The 21313-nt window shown below is 39.3% G+C and overlaps 2 protein-coding genes across 7 annotated transcripts in view; one reads left to right on the plus strand and one right to left on the minus strand.

Annotated features, from left to right (window-relative positions):
- The first annotated feature begins 157 nt into the window (after positions 1 to 157).
- Positions 158 to 11653, plus strand: kcna7 (potassium voltage-gated channel, shaker-related subfamily, member 7). Of its 4 annotated transcripts, none has more exons than XM_088069545.1 (4): positions 158 to 2622; positions 2887 to 2921; positions 3742 to 4471; positions 7704 to 11653. In XM_088069545.1, the coding sequence occupies exons 3-4, from the start codon at positions 3785 to 3787 to the stop codon at positions 8634 to 8636; spliced, it is 1620 nt and encodes a 539-aa protein (XP_087925671.1). In that variant the 5' UTR covers positions 158 to 2622; positions 2887 to 2921; positions 3742 to 3784; the 3' UTR covers positions 8637 to 11653. The 4 variants fall into 4 exon arrangements, with proteins under 4 accessions (XP_087925671.1, XP_042360638.1, XP_042360639.1 ...); XM_042504704.2 differs by having other exon boundaries at positions 158 to 2555; XM_042504705.2 differs by having other exon boundaries at positions 158 to 2484.
- Positions 11654 to 13889: 2236 nt separating this feature from the next.
- slc1a9 (solute carrier family 1 member 9) overlaps positions 13890 to 21313 on the minus strand; it is a 30733-nt gene continuing 23309 nt past the window's right edge. For all 3 annotated transcript variants that reach the window (XM_042504702.2, XM_042504701.2, XM_042504700.2), the window contains exons 9-11: positions 18369 to 18503; positions 17763 to 18201; positions 13890 to 16300 (exon numbers count right to left, since the gene is read on the minus strand). In XM_042504702.2, the coding sequence (XP_042360636.2) occupies positions 16100 to 16300; positions 17763 to 18201; positions 18369 to 18503 (775 nt within the window). In that variant the 3' untranslated portion in view covers positions 13890 to 16099. The remainder of the gene's footprint in view (positions 16301 to 17762; positions 18202 to 18368; positions 18504 to 21313) is intronic.

Genomic DNA, 21313 nt, shown 5'->3' on the forward strand with positions numbered 1-21313 from the left:
AGGCAGTCAATAAAGAGGTGTAGTGTAACGAAGTAATAATACTTCTAATATAATACTCCAGCTCTGTCAAAGGCATGAGAAGAAGGCAATGCGCAACTTAACAAAAAATTAACAAGAAATTTACAAAACTCACAAGAAAATGACATGTAAATAAGCAACAAAAAAAGAAAAGTAAAAACAAAAACACAAAAATGACCTTAACAAAGTGCTAAAAAAAGACAAAATATATCAAAAAAGGTTTTATTTTGTAGAATAACTCTAAATATAGAATGATTAAGGATGCCTGTTGGCTCAGTGGATAGACTGGTGCCCCATATACAGCAACAGCTGCGGGTTCGATTCCAGCCTCAACCCTTTGCTGCATGTTGCTCACCCCCTCTATCCCCCTTTCATGCTTAAACTTTCCTGTCCCTTTAAGGCAATGAAAGCCAAAAAAGCTTTAAATATAGGATGATTAGATTTCTAAAGATTTATAATACCCCCCATCCCCCCAAGCCTTTTTTTAAATGATTATTTTATACTTTTTTTTGCAGGTTTGGGGACATTTCTGTCCAAGCTCCTTATTGCCCTTTTCACCCAAATTTTTCAAAATAAATCAAACCAATTTTCTGAGGTTTCAGAGCTTTAGACATCTGTGAAAGGCATCTGAACGCAGCAACAAAACTGATGACAATCCAGGTGTTAAAGGGTCAAATAACATGTAGGCTATACTGTCACTCCAATACTTTTCTTTTGGCATTTTAGTCATTTTACTACTACAAGATAAAATGAAGATTTTCACTCTTAAAATAAGTTTCAATATGCAGTCAAGTCTTGTCAGAGTAGATGCTACATGCAGGTGACTATTCATCCATTATCCATTAAGGTAGTGTACATTCTAGGAAAAATAAACCAACCTTTAAATGTACTTCTACTATTCTGTCAAACTTAAATACATTTAGTAGACTATAATATAATTACTTTTGATACTTTAGTACACTAAATATCTTACTTTAATGGTTTTACTCAAGTTACATTTTAACAGGTGTCTTTAACTTCTATTGATTTTTTGTATTTGGTAAGATATCTGTACTTATACTTCTATTGCTAACAATAACTCTAAAAATAATGCTAGTTGTTAATTTTACACAGATGTTTTTCCACTACAATTGAACTTATCCAGTGATAACACTACATCTGCATCCACACAAATGCATTTTGATTTTTATATATGATGATTACAAAGTCTGAAGATAAGGGAAGTTATAATGATTCCTTCTCTTCCTAAACATCTGGTATTAATGTTTGTGCCAATCCATCCAATATGTTGGGATATTTCACAGAATACGTGAAAACTTTGATCTGCCCAAGGAAATTTTGGGCAATCACCAAAGTCAATAGGACTCATCATCTTGTGACCACACATATCTGTACAAAATTTAAAAGCATAAAAATGAAACAAAATAAAAAGCTTTCATATTCACAAATGTGTTTCAAATTACACTTATTATTTCAGCATACACTCATCACCTCCTTTACCCTAGCTTTCAAAAATGTGACTTTGATAGTGTTCAGTCTCTTATTTATTTAATTTACCTAACAGTTTATGAGTCTGGTATTTACTCAGAGCATTTGAAGGCAGCATCTGTAAAGTGCTTCCTGTTGTGGGAGTTGTAGTTTTGCTGCACACAGACGCTTAGCCTCACAGAGATGTTTGAGTGTAGACTTCATGATGATTCCAAAATAACCCACAGACATCCAGATTTATATTTAATTTAAAATGGAGACCAGACCAGCAGGTTGAGTTTCATTTGGCCTGTTTTACATTTGTGGACAACTCTGCTCAAGCCAAAGTCAAATAGCCGAAAGTAAACCTAATTTACAATAGATGATGAAAGTATAAAGACGTTAAAGGCAACAGAAGCCAAAAAATACACACATTTGTGGTCTCATTCAGAGCATAAATCATGGCCATGAATGTTCCTTTTTTAACTCAATGGTTTTGGCCTCTAGTACAAGTTCATGTGCACACATGTGCAAACATGTAGGCTCCTACAGTATGTTTAAGAGAGAGTGAAGGGTTAAGAGGTTGACCTTTTCGGGCAGGAAGGGTTGCTGGGGGCAGAGAAAAGGTGGGGAGAGGAGGCAGCGGCGCTCTTGGAGGTGGAGAGGGTCAAAGATTGAATTTCGGCCTGACAGCATTCCCCAGGGGTGCACTGAGCGTGAGAGAGAGAGCGCAAGTGAAGACTGCGAGTGACCTACAAACAAGCTTAACTATCTTAACATCACCCGCGCAGCAGATTAACACCACAGCAGCAGCCCCTGAAGGAGCCACGCCACCTCCCCTCCCAAACGTGACATATGAAGGTGGGACGACATAGAGGAGGAGGAGGAGGAGGAGGGGTTGTCTGGAGGGTTGTCTGCACATCATGATGAAGGAACTGATACACAAACTGTCTCACAAGGAGTGAAGGGTCAGCCCAAAAGGCACCCTAAGTTGTGGAGGTACCGTATGAGTCATGGTCACTCTGTGGAGGGGTGGTTAGTTTGAATCAGGAGCTGTGGCGGGCAGACGGGTGAGAGGAGGTTTCTACTGGGTGAACTGGACATAGTGATAAACTAGTGATGAGCATGAAGCTGCATGTATGGAGGTTTTTGCACGGAGGGTCTGCATGATGGGATTTACGGAATATGATGGAGAAAGTTTCAAATAAATTGCATAAATCTACTGATAAATGTAAATACTGGGGACATTTTAAGACAAATTCTGCATTGTTGTTAATGCTGTGGATCATTATTTTCAGTGCAGCGTTCACTCTTACTTTCACAAAGTTTATGTTCATTTCTATACAAAGCATTGTGATGTGATCTCAATGACACTAACATGATTTTTTTTTCTGTCTACAGAAAGTTGTTCGGCTGGATTTACACAGAAAAGTGAGGTGAGATTTTCATATTATATCAATAAGTTCAAAAATATTTCTGGGAAATTATAACGTATTATTGATGAGGTTTTGTTACTACGTGTTGGATTTTATGATTTAATTAAATGTAAAAGGGGCAATTTATTTCATATTAATAGCCTATTTCACAAATGTAATACAGTGTTGATAAGCATTGTAGTTTGTGCTCATTATTAGATAGATTATTATTAGATATTGTTTATATATTTGCTTTTTTATGTTTGCCTTTGATACTGTAAGCTGCTGTAACAGTAACATTTCCCACTGGGATTAATAAATAACTCTGTGCGTCTGTCAGTCTCATTATCTGAATGCATGAGGTTTGAATTCCCCTCTTTCAAACTGTAGGCTCATTTCAAGTTTGCAATTTAAAGGACTTAGCAAATTTAAATTAAAAAAAAACTGTTTTGGAGGTTTCAGGTCACTAAACTGGACTTCTCTGACTTGGATCAAGTGACTGAAACGACTTAACCTGATGAAACGGAAGTTTTATGAATTCCATTCAGGCTGCATCTATTATACATTCAAGTTCTAAAGTTTTCAGTCTGAATTTTGGTTGCTGAATTTGAACAACTGACGTCTTGCCTCGACTGGATGTTTTTAAGATCTGAAAAAGACAAACTGAATCTAAGCAATCTGAATAAATTGATTTGTCCATCTAAATTTATTAATGATGATAAAACAACAACAACTTAAACATCACAGAAAAGAAAGGAATTCAGATCACAGCGCTATCTGTCATGTTTCCCTGTACTCATGTTTCCGCATTGCCATGTTAACTTTAATTTGTTTTGTCCAGAGTGAAGGGACAAGACAAGTAAGACAAGAAAGAAGACTGAGAGATGGATAACCAAGACAAAGGAGGAGGTACAGGAGAAGGAGGAGGAGGGCAGTCAAAAGAAAAACAGAAAGCTGAGGAGGTTGGTGACGAAGAAAAGAGGACTAAAGAAAAGCAAAACAAAATGGAGAAGGAGGGCAACGGAGAGGCCAAGAAACACAACCGTCGTGGTCACTGGAGGAACGGCTGGGCTGTGACCGAACGTCTTGCCATCAACGTGTCGGGGATGCGTTACGAGACCCAGCTCCGCACCCTCGCCCAGTTCCCAGACTCCCTGCTGGGAGACCCCCAGCGTCGCATTCGTTACTTCGACCCAATGCGGAATGAGCTCTTCCTGGACAGGAGTCGTGCCTGCTTTGACGCCATCTTGTACTTCTACCAGTCAGGCGGGAGGCTGCGTAGGCCCGCCAACGTCCCTCTGGACATGTTCCTGGAGGAGCTACGCTTCTACGAGCTGGGAGAGGAGATCATCGACCGCTACAAGGCGGATGAAGGCTTCCCAAAGGAGGAAGAGAGGCCCTTACCCACCAATGACTTGCAACGTTACCTCTGGATGCTGTTTGAGTATCCAGAGTCTTCCAGCGGAGCTCGAATCATCGCCATCATCAGCGTCATGGTCATCGTGATCTCCATTCTCATCTTCTGCCTGGAGACTCTGCCTGAGTTCAGGCTGGAGAAGGAGCTGAGGGAGGTGAGGATGGCTTACATGGTGCAGATGGAGGTTATGCATGCAGACAACCAGATAAATGAAGATAGCTGACAGGGTGCAAGGAGAACAGAGGTTATTACTGCGAGGGAGTGATGAGGTGAACATAGAAGGACAACATGTGCTGACAGGTGTCACTTTGCCAAACATACACCAGCCATGTAGCACGAGTTGAACACGTATTTGTCTTTCAACACCGAGGGGAAAAAGGAAAACTGCAGGTTAATCAGAAACATTAAAGTAAGGGACCAAGATTAAGGGAAGGAAAAGCAAAGGCAGCAGATAGAGGAGGAGAGAAGGGCGAGGTTTTCCTGAGATTATTTTGGACTTGTCGTTAAATCCGATCCACTCAGATTGAGGGGATGGAATGGAGGCGATGAAGAGTGCAGTTAAACTGCTGGTGGAAAAACCAGAGTAAGGAAAGACGAGAGCAGACAGAGCAGGTTGGATTAAAGTTTACATTGTGGAGATGATACGTCGGCCAATTGCGGACGCCTGCCAGAACTAAGAAACACACTCAGGTGGAGTGGAGACTTCGAAAGTACTTAGGAGAGAGAGAGAGTGAAAGGAGTTAAGAGGTACAGAGGCAAGTGTGAAGGGAAGGAAAGAAGATGAGCTTGTCTCACGTTACCCCCTGGAGATCTAAAGGGCTATATATAGAGGAAGGACAACCCTAAGAGCACATCAACACATAAACGAACGTCTGTATTAATAAACGCTATGACTCATAGGCTACATATTGAAAACAGCATGGAAAAGAGGCTCACAGATCAACTTTTCTGATGACCGCCGCTAAAATCAAATTAGCCTCGCACACGCTGCTGTAGCCTGGAGACGAGAGGCGGATTCTAGATGTCCGGGCAGCAGAAACGACACCGCAGCAGCAGCTCGCTGGATTTACGTCCCCCCATCACCACCAACACCATCCGTACATAAAAAGATACACTCATGTGATCAGAGCATTTGACGCTTTTGGAACGCTACACAAACAAAACAAAACCTGAATGCACAGCCGTCCCCACGCTATCACTCATGCACCAGACAGTGGTAAAAAAAAAAACAACTAGTCAACCAAATTAGTTTAGCTAGATTCTGATGCATGTTGGTGGTTCTGTTTGACAAATCATATGACTTTTATATGGCTGTTACAAAAATGTATTGGCCCAGATTGTGGCATACTGACTATTCGATATCTACCATTAACCAAAAACAGTGGAGGTGAATGAGATGTGTTTGTCTTCAAAGTATTTTAAAAAACAACGTTAAGCTTTTACAGCCATACTAGCTGCTCTGTGAGCCTGTAACAGGGCACTTTGGTGCTTTAAGCTGAATGCTAACTTAAGCATGCTAAAAGTCTGATGTTTATCAGGTTTAATGTTTAGAAAATGTTCACCACCTTACAGTGGTGAAGTGTTAACGTGCTAATATTTGTTAATTAGCACTAATCACAAAGTACAAATGAGGCTGAGTGGAATTTTTGTTATTGTTGATATTGTGAGCGCAGCTATGATTCAGGGATTGAGCTGGCAGCAAACAGTTTACAGTGCAAAAAGTGCTCACAGCAACAGTGCTGACAGAGCTTACGGAGGGTGTTATGCTTCCACAAGCTGCCGCCACCTTAACCCATGGTGGTGGTAACCACCATATGAGCAAAATGCAGAATGACAATATTTATCGATCGCTAGCCAGTGGGATGCTCATACAGGGACTCACATGCGGTTACGTGCACGTGTGGCTGGACTGGTTACCAAAACAAAGACCAGAAAAGCTAAAATTCAAACACCCACAGAGGGAGTGTCACCAGTCTCTGCTCATGATGCCATTACTCCCCAATATCTTTACACTGCAAATAATTGCTTGCTGCTATATTAAACCTTAAACACCTGGATTGACATCAGTTTTCATGTGCTGCATTCAGACATCTTCCACTAAAAACCTCCAAAACCTGAGAAAATTGGTTTGATTGCTATAAAAAAAAACATGTTTAACAACTTGGCAAGAAATGTCCCGCTAACAGCAATCATTTGTGAAAGGAGAAAAGAAATAATCTTAAAATTGCCTGAGGGAGAATATGAGATGTTACCAAAAAACAAGGGAAATGTCCATAAACTATATGTATAATTCTCTTAATTATTCTTTTTAATTATGTTACAGAGCACCTTCTTCTGGTTATTTTCTTGTTTTGCTTTTTACCTAATTTTTATTATTATTATTTTCAGGTATTTTTAGTCTTGTTATGTTGCTTGTTGCCCTGCCATGTTTTTGAAAGAAATCAAGCCAATTTGCTCAGGTTTCAAATGGTTATTGTTGTTGTTAAGCTCCTTAAAGCTAATATTTTTCCAAAGAAACAAAACTGTCATGCAGGGTTAAAGGAAAAGTCAGAGAATCACCAAAGTCATTCATCCTCTGCACAACATATCATGGCAATCCATCCAATAGTTCCTGAGATATTTCAGTCTAGACCAAAGTGGTAGACCAACCAAAAGGCAGAACGACAAGTCTTCACTTTATATATGTTGCAAATAGTTTGGTTGGTGTAAAGATACATGAAGACATGTGGTTAGAGGATAGAAGAAACATGTAAACATCTAAATGAATACTTATAGCGCCGAGGACAATATGTGCTGCGAGGTCACCAGAAGCTCAGAGTAACTCTATCTAACTTGCTAAAAGACACTAATGCCCAGCCATTTCAAGCCTGCACCTACTTCCCAGAAAAAAACAAGCAGCCGGGTTAAATGAAGTGTCAGATGCCCCGGCCGTGCTGATGTCTGGGGTGTAACGCTACCCAGCGTCACATGAACTTAATGTTTTTTGTGTGCGTTTAAATATAGAGAAACTGATTTATATAAAAGTCTGTGAGGAAAATAAAGCCGGTGGAGTGAAAATGGAGAGGAGAGAAAAGTTAGCACCGTATCACAGATCTCACAGGCTCGATCAGATCCTGATGACAGGCGTCATGCTCCGAATGTGCTGAGGACAATCTTTCAGAATAATCGCTTCTTCTCACTTCTCCTCTTATGTCCTTGTTTCTTCTCTCTCTATTTACTCTCCATGGAGATATTCATTATAGCCTTACCTTTCCCCTTCATTCTCATATTTCTCCTTCCAGCTCATGTTTGAAACCATAGATGATGGAACATACCTGGTATCTGCTTTGATTTGTAACAGTCTTTGAGTGCAGCTATGACCACTTTTCCTTTTCTTTGTTTTACAGCAATTCACCACCATACCTCACCCCACCATCCCCAACGAAACCATCTCGGTCTCACCTGGCTTCGCTACCTTCCAGGACCCCTTCTTCATTGTGGAGACAGTCTGCATAATCTGGTTCTCCTTTGAGCTCATTGTGCGCTTCACCTGCGCTCCGAGCAAGGTGCACTTCTTCAAAGACGTCATGAACACCATTGACTTCTTCGCCATCATTCCCTATTTCGTCACCCTGGGCACAGAGCTGACCAAGGACAAAGACGCGCAGCCGTCCGTGTCCCTGGCACTCATCAGGGTCATCAGGCTGGTGAGGGTCTTCAGGATCTTCAAGCTCTCTCGTCACTCCAAGGGTCTCCAGATCCTGGGCCAGACACTGAAGGCCAGCCTCAGGGAACTCGCTCTGCTCATTTTCTTCCTCTTCATCGGAGTCATACTCTTTTCAAGTGCCGTCTACTTTGCAGAGGTGGACAGTCCTGACACAGCGTTCACCAGCATCCCTGAGGCATTCTGGTGGGCTGTGGTATCCATGACGACAGTTGGCTATGGGGACATGTACCCGGAGACAGTCGGAGGGAAGCTGGTGGGCTCCATGTGCGCTATCGCCGGCGTGCTCACCATCTCTTTGCCAGTGCCCGTCATTGTGTCAAACTTCAGCTATTTCTACCATCGCGAGATGGAGTGCGAGGACACAACGGTGTACAACCATGTCTCCACATCACTCTGGGACAGAGAGGACGATGAAGATGGGGAAGATGAGGAAGGGGAGGATGAGGGGCATGAACACTTGGGAGATTATGCGCCCTTGTATGGGCAGGACAGCAGGGGTATCTGTCCTCCGCTCAATGGGACGATCCTGGCAGGGCTTTGTGCCGGACAGGAAGCTGGTCATCAGAGAGGGATAAACTTCTACCTCAAAGAACCTCTGGTCACTCAGGTTTGAGAGAGTTCAAGGCGGACATCAAGAAAAGGAGACTTCCATGATGGAATGACACTGGCAGAGTGATACAGGAGAAAATTCATTACATGTACACAAAGACTTACACTGATATAAGCTATAATTTGTTACATTTGAGGCTTTTGCATGATTATCTTTGACTCAGCATCTTTTTTCTTAGTTAATAAACAAAGACCCTACAGGTCATCTGACAAAACTTACTGCTGTGTTTTTTTAACTGACATGTCCAGAGTCTTCAAAGAATCCTTTATCCAGCTCAAAAAAAAAAATCCACGAGCTACCAGTGGTGCCCACATTTTTAAAAAATCAAAATTGTGAATATAGAAAGTTAAGGAATCACACACTTTGGTTTGTTATTTCACAGTAAATATCACCAATTATCTGATGCACATGGACTAGTACCGGTGTAGTAAACTTTGAGTTCCACAAAAATCGTGTTTTAATGTATTATGCAATATATTAGCACTCCAAGTAGGTTGGTTGTCCTTTCTCTTAAAGAGAAAATAGACGGCTTTAATGAAATTCAGTCAGTCACTGTAAGGAAAATGTAATGGCAACAAGCCCTCACACGTTTAATTAACATTTAATTTTCATAGATATCTTGAGGTGAGAATTCAGCGGACCCCTTGAAAATGGCCATCCCAGCTGTTCCCTTGCCAAAATTTAGCCTAAATTTGGAGCATTATTTAGCCCCCTTCCCAACAAGCTATGCTGACATGGTTGATACCAGTGGATGCCTCACATTCCCTCCAGCTAGCTTTAAAAATGAGCAGTAATATAAACTACAGCAACCACAAGTGGCATTCTGTTCATTCTTTTAGAAAAGGAAAATGAGATTACTATAGAGAAATTAACCTGGTAATAAAAGTTTCAGGTAATGAGTAATTCATGGGTCCATTATTAACCAAAAAAATTCCTAGGAACTTCCCTGTAAAGAGCGATGTAAACTGGCATTTCACTGAAAAAAAATAATCTTGATTTAAACCCAAGTAAATATTCACAATTTTAACATTTCTTCATGTTCACTTTAACTGCTGTGCACTGACTGAAACACTATTAGTACTGATCTACTATATAGTCCTTGCAAAGAAACCTAGAGAATTAATGAGAAAGTATCCAGAAATTACAGTCCCGTAAAATAAAGCAAGTTAGTGAAACTTCCAGTCATCACATTTGTTTGGCTAAATAAAAGAGTCCCAGTTTGGAAAGCAAGTTCAAAACCTTGATTGTGCTGCAGATGGAATACATTTCATCCCAGCTAAATGGATAAGTATTTGAGGAATCTGGAAATGTCTTTAAAACAGACAAGTGTTGTTAAATAATCTGCGAGGTCCTTGTCTCTCATGAATGTAATCACCACTGCAAAAAGTAAAAATAAAGTTACATCACCAATATTCAATATAAACTACAAACAGATACATTTGTGTAATCCTTGTAATGACAGTTTAATATTGTCACTGTTTTATGACTAAAGTACTGCACGCAAAAAATGAGTTCACTGCACATTATTCTGATGGTGTTAAGTGAACTGTAGTGCCAGTAACTGCTGCTGTTCACACGCTGTTTATTGGAGCTAAATGTACAGTGAGTGTTGCAGGTGTTGATGCCCTGTACTTGTCAGAGTTATGGCAGAAATGCAGCGCTGTGATCTCGTGCTGAAGTTGACAACAAAGAGATCGCTCATCGGCTGGCAGCGGTGCAGACAGAGTTCATGTAGTTGGTTCAAAGCCAGTTTGCATGTTATACACCGCAGTGTAATAGATACAGGCTGGAGAGGTGTGTGGAGAAAGCTGATTTAGTTCAGAGATGGTATAGCTCAAAGTCTGCTGACATTTATTCTAGCCACAGTGACTGGAGCAACACTGTACTCTGATGAAATGATGATGGTGGTACTAAAACAGTCTTGCCCTCTAATCAACAAGAACTTACACCATGCAGCAGGGTATATGTTTTATGACACATTCATCCTCTGTATGTTTGAAATGTGGCGGTGAAACGTTTGCGGTTTCCTTTAGGTGATTTACACTCTGTGGCTCATTCATCAGCTGTTTGGCTACCAGCTGACTATTAACACCAAATCACATTCATGTGGATGTACAGCTCAGCCTTTAAAACACTTCTGACACCTCTCATTTATTTATATATGCTTCTGCCAACTCCCACCATCGCCCCCACCGCTTTATCTGTTAAGTTTATATATTTCTGATTACATTAAGAATTAATGTTCAAGTATGTTTTTATTGGGAGGGGATTAGTTCTTCCATCAGAGTCCTTGTTGCTGCTCTGCTTTTTTCCCCTGAAAGAGCAGGGCCAATTTATTGCAAAATCGAACCTTTTTTCGATTTGTCAAATATTTGACATGTAACATGAAATGTTACTTACAATAAATTCAAGCTGTGACAAGACTTCATTGCAGAATTTATCAAATTGTGCATGTATACCTCCCAGATCAGTTCTGTGAAGTAATCCTCTCTCATGCTCTCGGGCTGGCGCGATATCAGATTTTCACAAGACGATTATCTTGGCTAAACAAGTTCAAAACAACGATGTTATCACAATATCTATAGATTTTATTTTATTTTTTAATTATGACAATAATAATTCTGTCATCTTTAATTCCGTTTAGTATACATTTTGTCTCTTTTTTTGGCAAATTAATTACATAGATCATCTTTTGTCAAAAGTATGACTATTTGGAAGATACTAAGGATATGGATATGCAGTAGAGTACTTGGGAGTGATTTAGGGAGAATTTGTTATATAATTTCTAAATTTCATTGTAATTCTCATGAGCTCAAGCTGGTGCAGCCATTAAAAAACATCTTTTAGCCTAAAGTGGGTGAATGTTTATTTGTTTGTATAGAGTTTTACCTCAAAAGAAAAGAAATACTTTTATAAGTGGTTTAAACTGTGTGGATGTAGTGTGACCTACAAATTCTGAGGGCAGATGTGGCTGTGTATATGTATATAGTATTATTTAATAAAGATCATATTTAGTCACTTATGTCATGGATTTCTGAATTCCTTCCACATGACTCCCTGTGCAGTGACTCAGGGAGAATGTGATGATGTGTGCTCAGATGTAAACAACGTTTTAAAAGCATCATGAGGCATTTATACAGTATCATTAGACAGTGATGCACACTGGGGGCTGCACATCTCTGTATTGTGTTCAGAAAATCTACAGTGCAGTACAGATTGTGCACATGTTCCACTGTGCTGCATGTGATGAGTGATCCTGCCTCTAGATGTCAGACTGCGTTTTAAAAAACAGGACATCTGTTTCACTCGTGCTGCCACTGGATTTAATTTACAGTAATATGACATGAAAGACTCCAGAGTAACCATATGAAACATTTTTCCTCTTGAAATGATCATGTTCATCGATGCCATATGATCCAGATGACTCGTATTATGCTGTTTTCATTCCACGCAATCCACAAAAAGACAATGAATTATGATAGACTTACCAAACCAAATTGATAAAACTAAAAGTCATGTGATTGCATCAAGTATTTGATCTCAAGCCAGTATACAAATGTTAAAAATTACTATTGCTATTCAATACAGTGTTATTTAGTAAATTTAATTCTAACTTTAGACTAAAAAAACAAGTAATTCCTTGATAATACAATCTGATCCATCCAGCTCTAAAGCGTGTTACTTAGCAATAAATCAATAGCATAATTAATCTATAGCTGAAACAATTAGTATATTAATCCATTAGTTACAGGTAAAATTATTAACTTTTATTTAAAAAAAAAAAACAACTTTTTGCTATATTTGCTAAAGCTGTCTATGAAAAGTTGTTTTTTTTTAACTAAAAGTTAACAATTACAACTTTAATGAGGAGAAAATGAACTGGCAACTACTTTGATACTTGATTAACCATTTACATTGTTGTTTTCAAGCAGAAACTTTAAGTATTTGATGAATTCAGCTTTTTAAAATCTTTGGAGTTGCTGCTTTTTGCTAATTTATACTTTTAAATAGAATATATTTTAATCATTTTCAAATGCTTAATCAATATAATGAAAAATCAAGAAAAATAATTTTCAGATTAATCAGAAAAGCAATGGCAGTGGCAGCCCTGAATCAGTTGTATTACTAAATTGTTGAGAGGCTCAGAATTTATGTTAATCTGGTTCTACCTTTCAATAGATCTAACTGAATATACCTTTTGTTTTTCGAAGTTTATCAAAGAAAACAGTTAAGAGCCATCATCGACATATTTTTTAAATGCAGTTTTTACCCCTAAATGTCCAGTTTTTCTGTGACTTGGATCAGAAATGAAATCAATAAATCAAAATAATGAAGTTTGTGACACTCTCTATTTTGTCTTTATTTGTGAATTATTTAGTTTGAGGTCCAGTAAACTCATCCACTCATAGTTCTATTAAACTTCAGGAATCGAAATGTCTAAAAGCAAGTTAATGAACTGATCAAACTTTCATTATTTGGCAGAGATGATAACTAAAGACTCAAGAATTAGTTTGAGTTGAGCTGAAGTAAAGAAAATAGACCGGGTTTGGAGCAGATGATCCTCCTCATAACCCCCAGCCCACACGCACACTCTCTTCTCCATGATGATGGCTGCAGTGATTAAATTCCTGACCCCCCTGTCGCCTCAGATGGTGTGATATCCTCATGTCATGTGTCGGAGCTCGCTCTCATGCTACAGAATAGATTAGTGCTTTGTTTCACAGACACCATCAACTAGGAGCATCATCACAAATCTGAGTTTCACATATTTCCAGACACTGCCAGATTTTCAGATCTCTGATGACCTGTACCATTTCACCCTTTCCCTTCACCGAACTCGGATCTCCTCTCTGACGTGCAGGCGCCCGAAGCTAACGTCAGTCCTGCTTGCAATTACCCACAGTGCCCTTATGCTGTCTGGGAAGAATGAAAAGGATTGACGTCTTTCTGGCCATCTGCCGTCCTCCGATTCCTCTCCCATCCCTCACTCTCTCCTGCCTCGTCCATCTCTAGCTCTTCTTTGAGAGGATTAAGTGTGTTGGTATCTCTGTGTGTCTTTGTCTCATCAATGCGTGTGCGTGCAACATGTCCATGTGTGTCTGTTGCAACTTTTACATCCAGTAATATCTTTGTCTGCGGGATTTTTCCTGCATCTTTAGTCACCAAACACTGACGCGTGTCCCCTTTCGACTGCAAATCCCTCCACAGATTGTCCAAAGTTACTTAAGCGGCAGAGGACACACACAAGAATTGCAGTTATTTTAAATAAACTTCTAAGATTTTATTACATACAATATACACATGACCTGGACCTGTGACTCTGAGTTAAGACTTGAGGAGGGAGAGTGTTGGGAGGCAGGTGATGAAATTAAATTTAAAATGAAAGGCATTTTCAGTGGGGAGTAAGAGACTGATGGTGTTATTTTACAGCAATGAAGAATGATACATGAAAGTAAAACTAGTCAAATTTAAACATACAACAAAATTAAAACAGCATATTGCCTATTACTCATTGTTTCAGACACCACAACAAGAAAATACAAACCATACATGATATAGACAATATTAACATCAAGGTGGCAGGTGATGTGCAAGAAGAGCACCGAGGGTGAAAATGTAAAGAGATGAAAGAAGGTGGAGAATTATAAAAATATTTTCTGCTGGTTGTACACTTCTGTCATTTAAGTGATCCTGTTGGTATTCTTGAGGTTATTTAAAGGAAGAGTTTGACATTTTGGGAGTTAAATGAGAATAACAACACCACTCTCATGTCTGTACGGTAAATATGAAGCTACAGCCAGCAGCCGATTAGCTTAGCATAGCTTATCATAAAAGCATAAAACAGGGAAAAACAGCTAGCCAGGCTTTATCTAAAGGTAAAAAAAAATCTGCACAACTCTAAAGCTCACTGGTTGATAGGGATAGGCATTTTAAAGTAACTTTCATATTCAAGCACATGCATTAAATTATTATATGGTAGCTACTCGAGTTCTCAAAACAAAAATAAAAAATTCTTACGCAAGAGTAGGAACATCAACATGCCAACAACAAAAAACAAGTGTGATCTGAAAATCATTTATCAAACAACCAGGCTTCAATAAGCCAATTTTACGATAAATTTAAAGTCAAGAAAATCAGCAAACTTTGTTCAGAGTCGCTTTCCTCAAGTCAAGTCAACATCTGCCTGCCACAGCAGCTGTGACCAATATCTGACACCAAGCCATTAAATGGCCCGAAAAAACTCAGTGAGTCACTAAAACGGCCCAACCCTGTAGTTAAACCTGTTACCAACCATTAGGTAACATTAGCCATGAGATGGTAACAGTTAGCCCTGTCACTGTGTGTGTGTGCGGGTGGACTCACACCAGCTGTCAGAGCTCACACTCCTGCAGCAGTAGTCTCATAACAGAGTGACAGCAAGGCAAGGAGGTAAAGATCAAAACAATGTACGCAGCTCTGCTATGCAGATTTTACCCATTTTAAATAGGAAAAAAAAATAAAAGTCATTTTCACATGTGAAAGGTTGGGAAATGTTTACTCTGTAAGAATAAATACTGCCGTCCAAAGTGACTACTTGATAACTCATGCCCATCCCTACTAGTTAATATGGTGTATTAACTTTGTTAAATCCACACCAAAAACAAAATTTCTAACCAAGAAGACGTGGCTTTACGGACTTTTATGTGTTGGACTATTCTTTAACTGGGACTCAAAGAATTTACTGCTCCCAACCAAGGATTATTGGGGTATATAACATACTTTTGTATGGATTAAACAAACTAAATATACCAAAGTCAATTAGTGAGCTTTAGAAGTGCTGGTTAGAGGATTTCATTTCAGACATGACTGTAATATTAATTTTCTCATCTTACTCTCTGCAAGAAAGCAGAGAGTAAGAAAGCAAATAAATAAATGTATCAAAATGTGAAACTATTCCTTTAGGTATATTCATTTTAACTTCCTGCCAAGAAAATAAAAGTAGAAGAGAGGGAGGGAGTTGAGCAAAGGTAAAGGATCAAATAATAACTCATGGTTGTGCGTTAAAAGGCTGGTAACACTGAGATGCTTTTCTCATGGAGAGCAGACTCAATTTCTCTCCTATCAGGCAAATTTAAGGAACTTCAGACTTACAGGAGCATTTTTAGTTTGTTTATGAAATGAAGACAGTGATGGAGACAGTAAACTAGGGAAGCAGCTCTCCATTTAAGCTCTCTTTATGAGAGAAACCAAAGAACAAAAGTCTCAGGTTTTAAAGTTTTAATATTTTGATGTTTTAATATCTTTTCATATAAAGCTCAAAGTGAGCTTATTTATCACTTATCCAACAGTTCTGTTGATCAAGAGCAGCAAACTCAAAATACATCTAAGAAGTAGCAATGAAACCAGCCGGAAATCCAAAGTGGATCTCGTAACCTGTCGTAAAACTGGAACTAACTGATGGGGAAGCTTTTTGGTGCTAAATCCGATCAGGGCAGGTCGCTCGGCGGCATTGCGTGTCTCCTGTCATAAGCAGTGTCATCACTCTCCTCGCCGTCGCTCACTTCACCTAGAACCCTTTCTCTCTCCTCCTCCTCTTCAGTTTCACTCTCTCGCCTCAGACGCTCCCGTTCCCGTTCCCTGTCCCTTTCCCTGTCTCTCTCTCTGTAGGAGCGAGGCATTGTGGGAACCTGAGACAACAAAGAGACAAAATGAGAACATGTTTATACTTAGTGACTAAAAAATGTGAATTTTACTCATGTACATGTGTTAAATGTTGAAGGAATACACAATGATTTGATCGTTTTAGCAAACATGCAAGGACAGAGAGAACTAAAGCAACCATATATCTGAAAACACTACCTACTATTATCTTGTTAATATCACAACTTTATGCTACCTGTCTTCTATCTTCTGCATTGCAAACCGTTAATAACATATGCAGGATCTCAACTATTTACGATTAATTTCATTATCTGTGAATCAGGAGACCATTTTCTTGATTAATAGTTAGGTCAAAAATGTCCTGCATAATGTCATCAAATGTCCTTTTTTTAATTAATGCTAAAACATTGTTTAAATAATTGTTATCCAAATAGTTGCAGATTATTTTTCTGACAACCAACTAAACCATTAATCACCTCATCACTGCAGCTCTAAAAAGTATCTCCAAAATATGTTTTTATTCAGTTAGTTTAGTTCATAAATAAGAAAGGGTCTTTGGGTGGTCTAATTTTTTATTGTTTTTTTGTTTTGATGATTTATTTTTGTTCAATGTTATTGTTAACTATTAAAAAAACTTTCTTTCTTCAGATTATCTAAAACATTTTAAATCACCAAATTTGGCGATAGATGGTTTTCTTTGGACTATCACAATAGACAACCTCCTTGGAAGGATGTCTAATAAATGTGTACTTTAAAGAAAGGGTCTTCAACATTTCTCAGGCCAAGGACCCCTTAACTAAAAGAGGGACCCCGCTACTATAAAATCGGGGTGCATATTAAACTGAACGTGTATGGCAGCTTAAAGTGCAATGCATAAAGATAACTTAATGTGATACACAATTAATACATAAAAAATATATATGTATTGAAAAATTAATATATTAATACATCATGGATTCATTTGAAAAGGATTTATGGGTAATAACTAGCGTATCATCAGTGTTGTGAGCTGTTAATAGATTTTATTCTATTTTTTATTTTTATGAATAGGCCAGTTCATCTTAACAATTAGTTATATGGATTCATATTGGGGGGTTTTTTCAGACATATTTTAATTTTTGGAAAAAAAACAACTGCATTAACTTTGAGGACCCCCTAGGGTCACCCTGTTAAAGACCCATGCTTTAAAGGGTTAAAGGTTAACAGGTTAACCACAGGAGGAGAGGAGCCATTGGAGGAGAGTCCCACTATGCTTCTATATTTGCAGACAAAGTACATGGTCCTGACACTCAACATACTGTATCTTAAAGCAGTAGCATGCAGTACTGCGGTAAATGCCCTGAGACTGTGCATGATTTGGGAGTCTATTGTATGTTCTGACCATCAGGCCAATCTCGAAAATATCTGTTCTACGTAAATTTAAAGTACCTTTCGATCAGAAAGTATTGTGTGACATGATAACAAGAAGAAGCAGAGGTGTTTAGTTACCTGGTTATCGTGGCTGGGCAGGGCGCAGTAGCCCGGCTCCGTCCTGCGGAGGAGGCGTGGCGAATGAGTACGGAAAGGCCGAGGGGAGTGGGAGCAGACGGAGCGCGGAGAGGGAGAGCGGATGGAGCGAGGTGATGGAGATCGGACAGAACGAGACGGTGAGTAAGTGATGGACTGGGATTGGGAGAGAACGTGACCGTGGTGGTTTTGTTTGGGTGGGCGAGGGGAGCGAGGGGGCAGCTCGGGCGGTTTGAGGGGGTCCATCAGGTCAATTTCTGTTAGGATCGGGGGCGGGGGGATGAAATCGAGCTCCTCCTCCGTCGGGAGCATTTGCATTTCTGCTGCGTCTATTTCGGCGAGCTCCGCCTTCGACAAGTGATCCACTATCCCGGCGCCGAAAGAGTCGCCCACCACATTGATGGAAGTACGCATTCTGTCACTGGGTGTACAAACAGTATCAGTGTCAGTGGGTGAAATGAGAGAAAGCCACCCAACACCACTCGAATGTTTCTGTTTAAAGTGAAAAGCTGTGAAGCGTCACAGCAAACACTCATCTGTTATTCACACACACTCACACACTCTCCACCTTTCAGACACCTGACTCACAGCAGCCAGTCGACAGCGATGAGCAGACTGATGTCCTGAGTTGGTAGACCCACAGCTGTCAGGATCAGCAGCATGGTTACCAGTCCAGCACTGGGAATACTGGCAGCTCCGACACTGGCCAGTGTGGCCGTCATACTTGGGGAGGAAAAAGACAGAACCACCGCCACTTTTAGAATGAGCCTTATAAGGGTTCCCTGACACACTGACTCCACTTTAGACAACTAACAAAGATGTATTAAGATCCTAAAATTGCCTTTTATCTGTTGTTAGAAGCTGCACTTGAACATGCCACAAAGAAAGCAGAGAGCAATCACGTAATCATAATTAATCATTATAAATCATTATAAATCATAGACTGTAAAAATAATGGATGTAGCATGATATCACTAATAGGTTTGTGGACTTCTATTTTGAAGCCTCACGTTCAGCATTTTGGCTGTCGCCATCTTGTTTTTTTTAAAGTGACCCAAAGTGACCATATTTGGGCGAGAGGTTGGAGCTGTGGAGGAGCGAGGGTGGGATCTGACTGAGAAGCAGAGAACACTTTCGCCAAACAGCCTATCATTTTTGGCACTTTTGCATGGGCTTTATTTTTCAGCTTCAGAGGTTGCCATATGTTGTGAATAAACAAACTTGTAATCCATGATTTCTTGCATTGCAATATATAATTTAAAAAAATTCTGAACCACATGAAATTTTAAAAGTAGAATTCTGCTCAGGAAGCTTTATGCAGCGAGCGGCCGGTCCAGCTGGCACACTGTCTGCAGACACCAGCCTTTAGTCCCTGGACGGTCTGTTGTTGACATGTGCTCTGAATGCAAACAGGAGGATTTATGGGATGGGAAATGAGATGAAGTGAAATTAATTTCATGTATCACATTTTGTGGAATATGCTTTGGCTGATGACAGCACAGCCCAGTAAATGTGGTTCAGATTATTTGCAGGGGAAACTGGACTAAATGAAAACAAAGGGTTTCAGATTTTAACCATTACTTTTCAAAGCAATGACCACATATTCAACATGTAACAGGTTCTACAGGATATCCCACTTGTATTTTTTGAAAAGAAGTTGCAAAGTATAATCCTTTGATACATTACGGTGTTATTGAACAGGTTTAACCCGGTAAGAGATTAATCCCGCGCTTGTCTGATGGATTATTGGAGGTTTATCACAGATTTAGCACAGGGTTACTCGAACACTGTAGTCGATATTTCAACTCTCTCGATGAAAGACATGTGGATAACTGCACAATGTGATTTGTGCCATGACATCTCCATGATGTGATTTAATAACAAAATAAGATAAAGACTGCATAAATGTCAGATGCATATTTGAAAGCTGACACCATGTTTAGCAGAGATTTGTGATTTGTTAAAGGCCTAGTATAATCGTGTGGTTTACAGTTGCAGAACCTGTTCATACAGTGTTTACAAGGGTTAATTGCACCACATCACACATGAACCATTAGCATTAATATTTTTTTCCGAGGAAGAAAGAGGTTTATTGGCAAACAAACCCAAATGTCTTTGTGTTTCCTGACCTCTCTTTTTTTTCAGACTAAGATCCTCAGTGCTCAAAAGGCGCTGCTCGTCGTGACATGTTTGCAGTTCAAGGAATTATCAATTCATGTTGGTCTCAGATGTGACTGCAGGCCAGTTTGGACACTAAATCTAAAGATGCTGATCATTTGATCCCAGAGTTCTGTTACATCTCAATCCTCACTGACGAACTGCAGCGCTAATTATCGCCCAACTGTGACTGTGACATTCAGAAGATTTACACGCCACATATGGATCTGATTCCAGAACAATTCCACCCCAGATGATGCAATAGTCGTACGGTGCTTTTAGAAAATTAGATTTTGGAGTTTGGTGGTAATTGATGAAAGACATACAATAAACAACTTCAAAGTGTGGAGCGTCATTTGTTACCCGCAGCCGCAACAAGCTGAGTCTGATCCAAGTAGACTGGCTCCAATCATACATGAATGTTTCGCTGAAACCTCAGAAATGGGAGATTTTACTTCCTTGCTGCATCCATGCAGAGTTTAAAACTGTCGTTCATCTCTGCACATCATTAAATGTTTTTTGAGGTTTGTTTACACGGATGCACAGATGTTTTCATGCAATTTGGATGTACACAGTGTGTGTGGCCCTTAAAGAAATTTTAACTTTATCTAACTTAGTTGCATTAAGTTAAAAGTATATGAATTGTTGAAATTTAAATATATGCTGAGATAATGTCATTTGGGTACAACCGAAACCTCCTTTCATCTATCACAATCAGCTGATGGACGACAAACAGTTTGTGATGTGGCATGGACCTAAGAAAAGAACCCCCCTGACAATTATTTATACAAATTTCAAGTGTAATTTTAAAAACATATAATGTGTAAAATTATATGTAAATGGTCATTTATTACATGTGGGAAATTAAAAAAAAAAAAGTTAACAGAGCCGTTACCGTTACTGACTCAATGGGAGGCAAATTAGATTTCTGTGTCATAAAAAATAATGGTCAAACTATCTGAACAACTTAAACGGTAACCGTTGTATTTTTCAACCTGGACCATATGTCTGCATGATTTTGTGTTAAAGTCTCTAACAGGAGCAAGAATCTTTGAAGTTGTGCAGTATTGAGTGAGACGGCTGCAGCAGGCAGCAGCAAAACAAGATGCAATTAAAGGTTAATGTGCAATGGCGCTCCATCAATTTACATCAGTTAAAAATGTTTGTTTTTGCTGCTGACGGACTCAGATTATTCTGAAAACATATTAAGGATCCCTTCAGAGAAAGATCTTCTTGTTAAGGAGTAAGACTCTTTTGTTTAACGAGACATCTCCAAAATTACTATCGCCAAACCCACCAGCGTTCATTTAAATAAACAGTGGAGATTTATCAACATAAAACACACTTCATTCGAAGTTGAGAGAAACAAAATAAAA

This window comes from Plectropomus leopardus, chromosome 18 (assembly GCF_026936395.1).
Source record: "Plectropomus leopardus strain MGB_pleo_1.0 chromosome 18, ASM2693639v1, whole genome shotgun sequence".
Lineage (NCBI taxonomy): Eukaryota > Metazoa > Chordata > Actinopteri > Perciformes > Serranidae > Plectropomus > Plectropomus leopardus.

Excerpts from the sequence above, each read along its gene's own strand:
- kcna7 (XM_088069545.1), top strand. The coding sequence starts at position 3,785 with ATGGATAACCAAGACAAAGGAGGAGGTACAGGAGAAGGAGGAGGAGGG. Across the intron at positions 4,472-7,703 it reads TGGAGAAGGAGCTGAGGGAG|CAATTCACCACCATACCTCA; the intron begins GTGAGGATGGCT and ends TTTGTTTTACAG.